This window comes from Scyliorhinus torazame, chromosome 6 (genome assembly GCF_047496885.1).
Source record: "Scyliorhinus torazame isolate Kashiwa2021f chromosome 6, sScyTor2.1, whole genome shotgun sequence".
In the NCBI taxonomy this organism is placed as follows: Eukaryota; Metazoa; Chordata; class Chondrichthyes; order Carcharhiniformes; family Scyliorhinidae; genus Scyliorhinus; species Scyliorhinus torazame.
The window spans coordinates 1236005-1248619 of NC_092712.1; the positions used below are offsets into that span (position 1 = coordinate 1236005).

The following is a 12615-nucleotide window of genomic DNA, read 5'->3' on the forward strand; positions in this document are numbered from 1 at the left end:
TAATAGAGGCATACAAAATGATCAGAGGGTTAGATAGGGTGGACAGTGAGAGCCTTCTCCCGCGGATGGAAATGGCTAGCACGAGGGGACATAGCCTTAAACTGAGGGGTAATAGATATAGGACAAAGGTCAGGGGTAGGTTCTTTACGCAAAGAGTAGTGAGGCCGTGGAATGCCCTACCTGCAACAGTAGTGAACTTGCCAACATTGAGGGCATTTAAAAGTTTATTGGATTAACATATGGATGATAATGGTATAGTGTAGGTTAGATGGCTTTTGTTTCGGTGCAACATCGTGGGCCGAAGGGCCTGTACTGCGCTGTATTGTTCTATGTTCTATGTTCTAATACTCCAGGTGTGGCCTCACTAACACCTTATACAATTACAGCATAACCTCCCTAGTCTTAAACTCCATCCCTCTAGCAATGAAGGACAAAATTCCATTTGCCTTCTTAATCACGTGTTTACCAACTTTTTGCGACTCATGCACTAGCACACCCAGGTCTCTCTGCACAGCAGCATGTTTTAATATTTTATTATTTAAATAATAATCCCTTTTGCTGTTTTTCCTACCAAAATGGATAATCTCACATTTGTCAACATTGTATTCCATCTGTCAGACCCTAGCCCATTCACTTAGCCTATCCAAATCCCTCTGCAGACTTCCAGTATCCTCTGCACTTTTTGCTTTACCACTTATCTTAGTGTCGTCTGCAAACTTGGACACATTGCCCTTGGTCCCCAACTCCAAATCATCTATGTAAATTGTGAACAGTTGTGGGCCCAACACTGATCCCTGAGGGACACCACTAGCTACTGATTGCCAACCAGTGAAACACCCATTAATCCCCACTCTTTGCTTTCTATTAATTAACCAATCCTTTATCCATGCTACTACTTTCCCCTTAATGCCATGCATCTTTATCTTATGCAGTAACCTTTTGTGTGGCACCTTGTCAAAGGCTTTCTGGAAATCCAGATATGCCACATCCATTGGCTCCCCGTTATCTACCGCACTGTTAATGTCTTCAAAAAATTCCACCAAATTAGTTAGGCACGACCTGCCCTTTATGAACCCATGCTGCGTCTGCCCAATGATATTCTTACAGAATATCCTGGGATTTCCCCTACTTTGACCAGCCGGAGCTTTCTCATATCCCCTCTTTGCTCTCCTAATTGATTTCTTCATAAATATCCTGCACTTTCTGTACTCCACTAATGCCTCTGCAGACGTGCTCCCCTTGTACTTGTTAAAAGCCTCTTTTCCTTCTCATTGTACCCTGAATGTCTCTGACCATCCATGATTCTTTGGGCTTGTTACTCCTTCCTATTACCCGAGAGGGAACATGTTGGGCCTTACCCTCCCTATTTCCTTTTTGCACCCCCCCCCCTCTCTCACACTGCTCTTCTGTAGGTTTCCCCACAAGTAACTCTTTCCAGTCAACCTTGACCAAATCATGCCTTATTTTGTTAAAATCTACTCTCCACCAATCCAAAGCCTTTATTTTGCAATTTGTCCATTTCTTTGTCCATAACAAATTTAGATTGAACCATGTTGTGCTCGCTATCACTGAAATGCTCCCCCACCATCACATCAACCACCTTCCCAGCTTCATTCCCTAGAATTGGGTCCAGCCCTGCACCATCCCTTGTTGGATCCTCCACATATTGAGCTAAAAAGCTCTCCTGGATACTTTTTTAGAACGCCACTTCATTTAAGCCCTTAACATGATGCCTATCCCAATTAATGTTCGGAAAGTTGAAATCATCTAATATAATTGATTATCCTCTTATTATTTTTACACACCTCTGCAAATTATGCACATGATAGCAAACAAAGCAGCAGGTTAGCACGTAGGGAAGTGGGTTCAACCAGATTGAAAGTTATGTAAAAAGACAAAAGGAAAGAACTTAGGAGATGTTAATAACGGAGATGTTATGATTCAGCTGAAAGGCTGAATGCTCATCGCATTCACAACAATATAAATGAGTTAGAATCATAGAATGTACAGTGCTGAAAGAGGCCATTCGGCCCATCGAGTCTGCACCGGCCCTTGGAAAGAGCACTCTACTTAAGCCCACACCTCCACCCTATCCCGTAATCCAGTAACCCCACCTAACCTTTTTGGACACGAAGGGCAATTTATCACGGCCAATGCACCTAACCTGCACATCTTTGGACTGTGGGAGGAAACCGGAGCACCCGGAGGAAACCCACGCAGACACGGGGAGGATGTGCAGACTCCGCACAGACAGTGACCCAGCGGGGAATCGAACCTGGGACCCTGGCGCTGTGAAGCGACTGTGCTAACCACTGTGCTACCGTGCTGCCCAAATCGGCATAAATCATCGTGAATGAGTCTGATTTAGTGGCCATTACGGAGACTTGGTTTCAGGATCGTCATGACTGGGTGTTAAATATCCAGGGGTATCAAACTATTCGGAAGGACTGGCAGGAAGGTAAGGGAGGTGGTGTAGCTCTGATATTTAAGGATGACATCAGGGGGGTACTGAGAAATGATACAGGTTCTATGGAGAAAAAAGTTGAATACATTTGGGTGGAAATTAGAAATAATGAGAAAAGGTCACTGATAGGCGAGGTCTATAGGTCACCAAATAATAACATCATGGTGGGATGGGCAATAGAAAACAAAGAAATAACTGATACATGTAGAAATGGGACGGCAATTATCATGGGGGATTTTAATCTACATGTCGATTGGTTTAACCAGATTGGTCAAGGCAGCCTTGAGGAGGAGTTTATAGAATGTATCCGCGATAGTTTCCTGGAACAGTATGTAATGGAATGTACGAGGGAATAAGTGATCCTAGATCTGGTCCTGTGTAATGAGACAGGAATAATTAATGATCTCATAGTTAGGGATCCTCTCGGAAGAAGTGATCACAATATGGTTGAATTTAAAATACAGATGGAGTGTGAGAAGGTACAATCCAATACCAGAGCCTTGTGGCTAAACAAAGTAGACTATAATGGGACGAGGGAGGCGTTGGCCAGAGTAGATTGGGAACAAAGAGTTTGTGGTGGGACAACTGAGGAACAGTGGAGGACTTTCAAAGAGATTTTTCACAGTGCTCAGAAATAGTATATGTCAGTGAGAAGGAAGGACTGGAGGAAAAGGGATAATCAGACATGGATATCTATAATATAATAATATAATGACCTTTATTGTCACAAGTATGCTTACATTAACACTGCAAAAAAGTTACTGTGAAAACCCCCTAGTCGCCACACTCCGGCGCGTGTTCGGGCACACAGAGGGAGAATTCAGAATTTCCAATTCACCTAACAGCACGTCTTTCGGGGCTTGTGGGAGGAAACCAGAGCACCCGGAGGAAACCCACACAGACACGGGGAGAACGTGCAGACTCCGCACAGACAGATCTTTCAGGAATCACTGGATGCAGGAAGGGTCCCAGAGGACTGGAAAGTGGCTAATGTAACACCGCTGTTTAAGAAGGGAGGGAAGCAGAAGACGGGAAATTATAGGCCGGTTAGCCTGACTTCGGTCATTGGTAAAATTTTAGAGTCTGTTATTAAAGATGAGATCACGGAGTACTTGGAAGTGCAAAAATAGGACTGAGTCAGCACAGCTTTGTCAAAGGGAGGTCGTGTCTGACAAATCTGTTAGAGTTCTTTGAGGAGGTAACAAGCAAGTTAGACAAAGGAGAACAAGTGGACATGATTTATTTAGATTTCCAGAAGGACTTTCACAAGGTGCCGTTTACGAGACTGTTAAATAAGTTAAGAGCCCATGGTGTTCAGGGTAAGATCCTGGCATGGATAGAGGATTGGCTGACTGGCAGAAGGCAGAGAGTGGGGATAAAGGGGTCTTTTTCAGGATGGCAGCCAGTGACTAGTGGTGTGCCTCAGGGGTCTGTGCTGGGACCACAACTTTTCACAAAATACATTAATGATCTGAAAGAAGGTACTGAAGACACTGTTTCTAAGTTTGAAGATGATACAAAGATCTGTAGAGGGACAGGTAGTATTGAGGAAGCAGGGGGGCTGCAGAAGGATTTGGACAGGCTAGGAGAGTGGGCAATGAAGTGGCAAATGAAATACAATGTGGAAAAGTGTGAGGTCATGCACTTTGGAAGGAGGAATCGAGGCACAGACTATTTTCTAAATGGGGAAATGCTTAGGAAATCAGAAGCACAAAGGGACTTGGGAATCCTTGTTCACGATTCTCTTAATGTTAACGTAAAGGTTCAGTCGGCAGTTAGGAAGGCAAATGCAATGTTAGCATTCATGTTAAGAGGGCTAGAATACAAGACCAGGGATGTACTTCTGAGGCTGTATAAGGCTCTGGTCAGACCCCATTTGGAGTATTGTGAGCAGTTTTGGGCCCCGTATTGGATTAGATTGGATTTGTTTATTGTCACGTGTACCGAGGTACAGTGAAAAGTATTTTTCTGCGAGCAGCTCAACAGATCATTAAGTACATGGCATAAGTTAAGTAAAAAGTGGATCTGTTGGGGAGAGCTCGGAGAGAGTCGCCTCGCTCCGGCACCATCTTGGAGGCAATGACCTAAGGAAGGATGTGCTGGCCTTAGAAAGGGTCTAGAGGAGGTTCACAAGAATGATCCCTGGAATGAAGAGCTTGTCGTATGAGGAATGGTTGAGGACTCTGGGTCTGTACTCGTTGGAGTTTAGAAGGATGAGGGGGGATCTTATTGAAACTTACAGGATACTGCGAGGCCTGGATAGAGTGGACGTGGAGAGGATGTTTCCACTTGTAGGAAAAACTAGAAGCAGAGGACACAATCTCAGACTAAAGGGACGATCCTTTAAAACAGAGATGAGGAGGAATTTCTCCAGCCAGTGGGTGGTGAATCTGTGGAACTCTTTGTCGCAGAAGGCTGTGGAGGCCAATTCACTGAGTGTCTTTAAGACAGAGATAGATAGGTTCTTGATTAATAAGGGGATCAGGGGTTATGGGGAGAAGGCAGGAGAATGGGGATGAGAAAATATCAGCCATGATTGAATGGTGGAGCAGACTCGATGGGCCGAGTGGCCTAATTCTGCTCCTATGTCTTATGGTCTTTATATATTTATCAGAGTTTTGCCATTTACTGTATATTTCTCTGCCCAAGTCCCCAACCTACCTATGTCCTGCTGTATTTTCTGACAATCCTCAACACTATCTGTCCTCCACCAACCTTGGTGTCACCCGCGAACTTACTAATCAGACCAGCTACATTTTCCTCCAAATCGTTTATGTACAAACAACAGAGGCCCCAGCACAGATCCCTGTGGATTGGATTGGATTGGATTGGATTTGTTTATTGTCATGTGTACCGAGGTACAGTGAAAAGTATTTTTCTGCGAGCAGCTCAACAGATCATGAAGTAAATGAGAAGAAAAGGGAATAAAAGAAAATACATAATAGGGCAACACAACATATACAATGTAACTACACAAGCACTGGCATCGGATGAAGCAGACAGGGTGTAGTGTAGTGACCACTAGTCACAACCTTCCATTCAGAAAAACACTCTCCTTCTGCTACCCTCTGCCTTCTGTGACCGAGCCAGTTCTGTATCCATCTTACCAACTCATCTCTGATCCCGTGTGACTTCATCTTTTGTACAGTCTGCCATGAGGCACCTTGGTAAAGACTTTACTGAAGTCCATGTAAACAACATCCGCCACCCTCTCCTCATCAATCATCTTTGTCACCTCCTCAAAAAACTCGATCAAGTTAGTGAGACACGACCTCCCCTTCACAAAACCATGCTGTCTATCGCTTCTGAGTCCATTTGTTTCCAAATGGATATAAATCCTGCCCCTGAGAATTCTCTCCAATAATTTACCGACTACCGATGTGAGGCCCACCGGCCTATAGTTTCCTGGATTATCCCTGCTACCTTTCTTAAACAGCGGTACCACATTAGCTGTTCTCCAGTCCTCTGGGATCTCACCTGTAGCCAATGAGGAGACAAAGATGTCAGTCAAGCCCCAACAATTTCCTCCCTCGCTTCCCTCAGTATTCTGGGGTCAATCCCATCCGGCCCAGGAGACTTATCTACCTTAAAGTCTTTTAAATTACTCAACACTTCCTCTTTTTCGATGTTAACATAATCCAGACTGTCAACACACCCGACCCAAGAATCATCTTCCACAAAGTTCCTTTCTTTAGTGAACACTGATGCAAAGTACTCATTTAGTACTTGCCCATTTCCTCTGGCTCAACACATAGATTCCCCCCACTGTCCTTAACTGGTCCAATCCTTTCCCTGGCCACCCTCTTGCTTTTTACATATGAATCAAAAGCTTTGGGATTCACCTTAATCCAACTTGCCAAGGACTTTTCATGACCCCTCCTCGCCCTCCTAATTTCCTCCTTAAGCATCTGCTGAGATTTTCCAGCATTTTCTTTTTGGTTTCAGTACCTTCCTACTTTATTTATACTCCTCAAGGGTTTTGACTGTCCCCACCCTTCCAGATCAGACAAAAGTCTCCTTTTTCTTTTTGATGAGGTTCACAATATCCCTCGTTATCCAAGGCTCCCTAAACTTCCCATACTTATCCTTCGTTCTCTCAGGAACGTGACTTTCTTGAATCCTAATCAACTGTCGCTTGAAAGACTCCCACATGCCCGATGTTGATTTACCCTCCAACAGCCGCACCCAATCCAAATTCTTAAATTCCTGTCTAATGTTATCGTAATTTGCCTTTCCCCAGTTTAGCCCCTTAATGCGAGGGTTACCCTCATCCCTGTACAAAAGTACCCTAAAACTTACGCAATTGTGGTCACTACTCCCGAGATGTTACCCGACTGAAACCTCAACCACCTGGCCGGGCTCATTCCCCAAGACCTGATCCAGTACTGCCCCTTCCCTAGTTGGACTATCTACATATTGCATCAAGAAGGCTTCCTGGATACACCTTACAAACTCTGCCCCATCCACACCCCGAGCACTAAGTGAGTCCCAGTCAATACAGGGGAAATTAAAATCCCCTACCACAACAATACTGTTACTTTATCCAAAATCTCTCTATCTATCTGCTCCTCGATCTCTTGCTGGCAGTTGGGGGGCCTGTAATAAACTGGCTGCTGGAAAAGTGGGGAATGGTTCCATTAATAAAAAATGCTAACCCTCTCTGACATTTCAGATCTGGGCAGGGTTTTCATGGAAGCCGAACTTACTCAAAACCTACAAACTCTCAAGTGAGTATTGAGCTCTCTCACATAGCCATTGATCACAGGTCAACATCGAGCAGTCTCACACCTGGAACACCGATCACTCTCACACCTGGAACACCGATCACTCTCACACCTGGGACACCGATCACTCTCACATCTGGAACATCGAGCACTCTCACATCTGGAGCATCAGGGCACTCTCACACCTGGAACATCGAGCACTCTCACATCTCTAACATCGAGCAGTCTCACATCTGGAACATCGAGCACTCTCACATCTAGAACATCGAGCACTCTCACACCTGAAACATCGAGCACTCTCACATCTGGAATATCGAGCAGTCTCACATCTGGAACATCAGGGCACTCTCACATCTGGAATATCGACCACTCTCACACCTGGAACATCGGGCACTCTCAATGCTGAGATCCAGGTAAATAGATTAGATGGCATTGAGGTACGTAGGGAAGAGGTGTTGGCAATTCTGGACAGGCTGAAAATAGATAAGTCCCCGGGACCTGATGGGATTTATCCTAGGATTCTCTGGGAGGCCAGGGAAGAGATTGCTGGACCATTGGCTTTGATTTTTATTTCATCATTGGATACAGGAATAGTGCCAGAGGACTGGAGGATAGCAAATGTGGTCCCTTTGTTCAAAAAGGGGAGCAGAGACAACCCCGGCAACTATAGACCGGTGAGCCTCACGTCTGTAGTGGGTAAAGTCTTGGAGGGGATTATAAGAGACAAGATTTATAATCATCTAGATAGGAATAATATGATCAGGGATAGTCAGCATGGCTTTGTGAAGGGTAGGTCATGCCTCACAAACCTTATCGAGTTCTTTGAGAAGGTGACTGAACAGGTAGACGAGGGTAGAGCAGTTGATGTGGTGTATATGGATTTCAGCAAAGCGTTTGATAAGGTTCCCCACGGTAGGCTATTGCAGAAAATACGGAGGCTGGGGATTGAGGGTGATTTAGAGATGTGGATCAGAAATTGGCTAGCTGAAAGAAGACAGAGGGTGGTGGTTGATGGGAAATGTTCAGAATGGAGTTCAGTTACAAGTGGAGTACCACAAGGATCTGTTCTGGGGCCGTTGCTGTTTGTCATTTTTATCAATGACCTAGAGGAAGGCGCAGAAGGGTGGGTGAGTAAATTTGCAGACGATACTCAAGTCGGTGGTGTTGTCGATAGTGTGGAAGGAAGTAGCAGGTTCCAGAGGGATATAGATAAGCTGCAGTGCTGGGCTGAGAGGTGGCAAATGGAGTTTAATGTAGAGAAGTGTGAGGTGATTCACTTTGGAAGGAAAAACAGGAATGTGGAATATTTGGCTAATGGAAAAGTTCTTGAAAGTGTGGATGAGCAGAGGGATCTAGGTGTCCATGTACATAGATCCCTGAAAGTTGCCACCCAGGTTGATAGGGTGGTGAAGAAGGCCTATGGAGTGTTGGCCTTTATTGGTAGAGGGATTGAGTTCCGGAGTCAGGAGGTCATGTTGCAGCTGTACAGAACTCTGGTACGGCCGCATTTGGAGTATTGCGTACAGTTCTGGTCACCGCATTATAGGAAGGACGTGGAGGCTTTGGAACGGGTGCAGAGGAGATTTACCAGGATGTTGCCTGGTATGGAGGGAAAATCTTATGAGGAAAGGCTGATGGACTTGAGGTTGTTTTCGTTGGAGAGAAGAAGGTTAAGAGGAGACTTAATAGAGGCATACAAAATGATCAGAGGGTTAGATAGGGTGGACAGTGAGAGCCTTCTCCCGTGGATGGAAATGGCTAGCACGAGGGGACATAGCCTTAAACTGAGGGGTAATAGATATAGGACAGAGGTCAGGGGTAGGTTCTTTACGCAAAGAGTAGTGAGGCCGTGGAATGCCCTACCTGCTACAGTGGTGAACTCGCCAACATTGAGGGCATTTAAAAGTTTATTGGATTAACATATGGATGATAATGGTATAGTGTAGGTTAGATGGCTTTTGTTTCGGTGCAACATCGTGGGCCGAAGGGCCTGTACTGCGCTGTATTGTTCTATGTCTATGTCTATCTGGAACATCAAGCACTCTCACATCTTGAACATCGAGCACTCTGACATCTGGAACATCGAGCACTCTCGCATCTGGAACATTGAGCACTCCCACATCTGGAACATCGAGCACTCACATCTGGAACATTGAGCACTCTCACATCTGGAACATCGAGCACTCTCACATTTGGAACATCGAGCACACACACATCTGGAACATCAGGGCACTCTCACATCTGGAATATCGACCACTCTCACACCTGGAACATTGATCACTCTCACATCTGGAACATCGAGCACTCTCACATCTGGAACATCAGGACACTCACATCTGGAACATCGTGAACTCTCACATCTGGAACATCGAACACTCACATCTGGAACATCGAGCACTCTCACATCTGGAACATTGACCACTCACATCTGGAACATTGAGCACTCTGACATCTGGAACATCGAGCACTCTCGCATCTGGAACATCGACCACTCTCACATCTGGAACATCGAGCACTCTGACATCTGGAACATCGACCACTCTCACATCTGGAACATTGCGCACTCTCAAATCTGGAACATTGAGCACTCTCGCATCTGGAACATTGAGCACTCTCGCATCTGGAACATTGAGCACTCCCACATCTGGAACATCGAGCACTCACATCTGGAACATTGATCACTCTCACATCTGGAACATCGAGCATTCTCACATCTGGAACATCAGGACACTCTCACATCTGGAACATCGTGAACTCTCACATCTGGAACATCGAACACTCACATCTGGAACATTGAGCACTCTCACATCTGGAACATCGACCACTCACATCTGGAACATTGAGCACTCTGACATCTGGAACATCGAGCACTCTCGCATCTGGAACATCGACCACTCTCACATCTGGAACATCGAGCACTCTGACATCTGGAACATCGACCACTCTCACATCTGGAACATCGCGCACTCTCACATCTGGAACATTGCGCACTCTCAAATCTGGAACATTGAGCACTCTCGCATCTGGAACCTTGAGCACTCTCGCATCTGGAGCATCAAGCTCTCTCACATCTGGAACATCGAGCTCTCTCACATCTGGAACATCGAGCACCCTCACATCTGGAACATCGGGCACTCACACCTGGAACATCAGGGCACTCACACATCTGGAACACCGAGAACTCTCACATCTGGAACATCACGCACTCTCACATCTGGAACACCGAGAAGTCTCACATCTGGAACATCGAGCATTCTCACATCTGGAACATCGAGCACTCTCACATCTGGAACATCGAGAAGTCTCACATCTGGAATATCGAGACGTCTCACAGAACAGGCTCCACCCAGTATATCAGCCAGAGTCAATACTAGCCAAAGGATATTGTGTGAAAAGTTACCAACTTACCTTTATCTCAACTGAGCTCCATTTGCAACTGTCCCTCTCCAGGTGCAAGTCTGTCTGGTCAATGATATCACCCGGCATCGCCACATGCTCCTGTGCAACACAGAGAATCTTAATGCACCCAGGGTATCACACACATTGCGCACTCTGCACAAAACACCCCAACACCCACTCTCCTTGTCCAGTTCACACATCACACTCTCACTCTCTCTCGCTCTGTCCATTCCACTTCTCTCTCTCTGTCCAATCCACTCTCTCTTTCTGTCCAATCCACACACACACTGTCTCTCTCTCTCTGTCCAATCCACACACACTCTCACTCTCTCTTCTCTCTCTCTGTCCAATCCACTCTCTCTCTCTCTCTCTGTCCAATCCACACTTCCTCTCTCTCTCTCTCTGCCCATTCCACTTCTCTCTATCTGTCCAATCCTCTCTCTCTCTCTCCCTGTCCAATCCACTCTCACTCTCTCTCTCTGTCCAATCCGCTCTCTCTCTCTCCCTGTCCAATCCACTCTCACTCTCTCTCTCTGTCCAATCCACTCTCTCTTTCTGTCCAATCCACACACACACTGTCTCTCTCTCTCTGTCCAATCCACACACACTCTCACTCTCTCTTCTCTCTCTGTCCAATCCACACACTCTCTCTCTCTTTGTTCAGTCGACTCTCTCTCTCTCTGTCTAATCCACACTCTCTCTCTCCCTCTGTCCAATCCACTCTCTCTCTCTCTCTGTCCAATCCACACTCCCTCTCTCTCTCTCTCTGTCCATTCCACTTCTCTCTCTCTGTCCAATCCTCTCTCTCTCTCTCTCTGTCCAATCCACTCTCTCTCTCTCTGTCCAATCCGCACTCCCTCTCCCTCTCTCAGTCCAATCCACTCTCACTCTCTCTCTCCATCCAATCCACTCTCTCTTTCTCTCTCTCTGTCCAATCCACACTCTCTCTCTCTCTTTGTCCAATCGACACTCTCTCTCTCTCTCTCTGTCTAATCCACACTCTCTCACTCTCTCTATCCAATCCACTCTCTGTCTCTCTGTCTAATCCACACACTCTCTCTCTCTCTCTGCCCAATCCACTCTCTCTTGCTCTGTCTCTCTGTCCAATCCACACTCTCTCTCTCTGTCCAATCCACACTCTCTCTCTCTGTCCAATCCACTCTCTCTTTCTCTCTCTCTGTCCAATCCACACTCTCTCCCTCTCTTTGTCCAATCAACACTCTCTCTCTTTCTGTCTCTGTCTAATCCACACTCTCTCACTCTCTCTATCCAATCCACTCTCTGTCTCTCTGTCTAATCCACACACTCTCTCTCTCTCTCTGCCCAATCCACTCTCTCTTGCTCTGTCTCTCTGTCCAATCCACACTCTCTCTCTCTCTCTGTCCAATCCACACTCTCTCTCTCTGCCCAATCCACTCTCTCTCTCTCTCTCTTTGTCCAATCAACACTCTCTCTCTCTCTGTCCATTCCACTTCTCTCTCTCTGTCCAATCCTCTCTCTCTCTGTCCAATTCGCACTCCCTCTCTCTCTCTCTGCCCAATCCACTCTCTCTTTCCCTGTCTCTCTGTCCAATCCACACTCTCTCTCTCTGTCCAATCCACTCTCTCTTTCTCTCTCTCTGTCCAATCCACACTCTCTCTCTCTCTCTATCCAATCCACTCTCTCTCGCTCTCTGTCCATTCCACTTCTCTCTCTCTGTCCAATCCTCTCTCTCTCTCTCTGTCCAATCCGCACTCCCTCTCTCTCTCTCTGTCCAATCCACTCTCTCTCTCTCGCTCTGTCCAATCCACTCTCTGTCTAATCCACACACTCTTGCTCTCTCTGTCTAATCCACGCTCTCTCTCTCTGTCCAATCCACTCTCTCGCTCTCTCTCTGTCCAATCGACACTCTCTCTCTCTCTCTCTGTCCAATCCACACTCTCTCTCTCTCTCTCTGTCCAATCCACACTCTCTCTCTCTTTCTGTCCAATCCACTTTTAAGGAGCTATGGGTGATTTTAATCTTCACACAGATTGGGCAAATCAAATT

At 46.1% G+C, this 12615-nt stretch overlaps 1 protein-coding gene across 5 annotated transcripts in view; it reads right to left on the bottom strand.

Annotated features, from left to right (window-relative positions):
• LOC140424649 (dystonin-like) overlaps positions 1–12615 on the bottom strand; it is a 302630-nt gene that overhangs the window by 231721 nt on the left and 58294 nt on the right. For all 5 annotated transcript variants that reach the window (XM_072507888.1, XM_072507885.1, XM_072507889.1 and 2 more), the window contains one exon: positions 10597–10686. In XM_072507888.1, coding sequence (XP_072363989.1) covers positions 10597–10686 — 90 coding nt within the window. The remainder of the gene's footprint in view (positions 1–10596; positions 10687–12615) is intronic.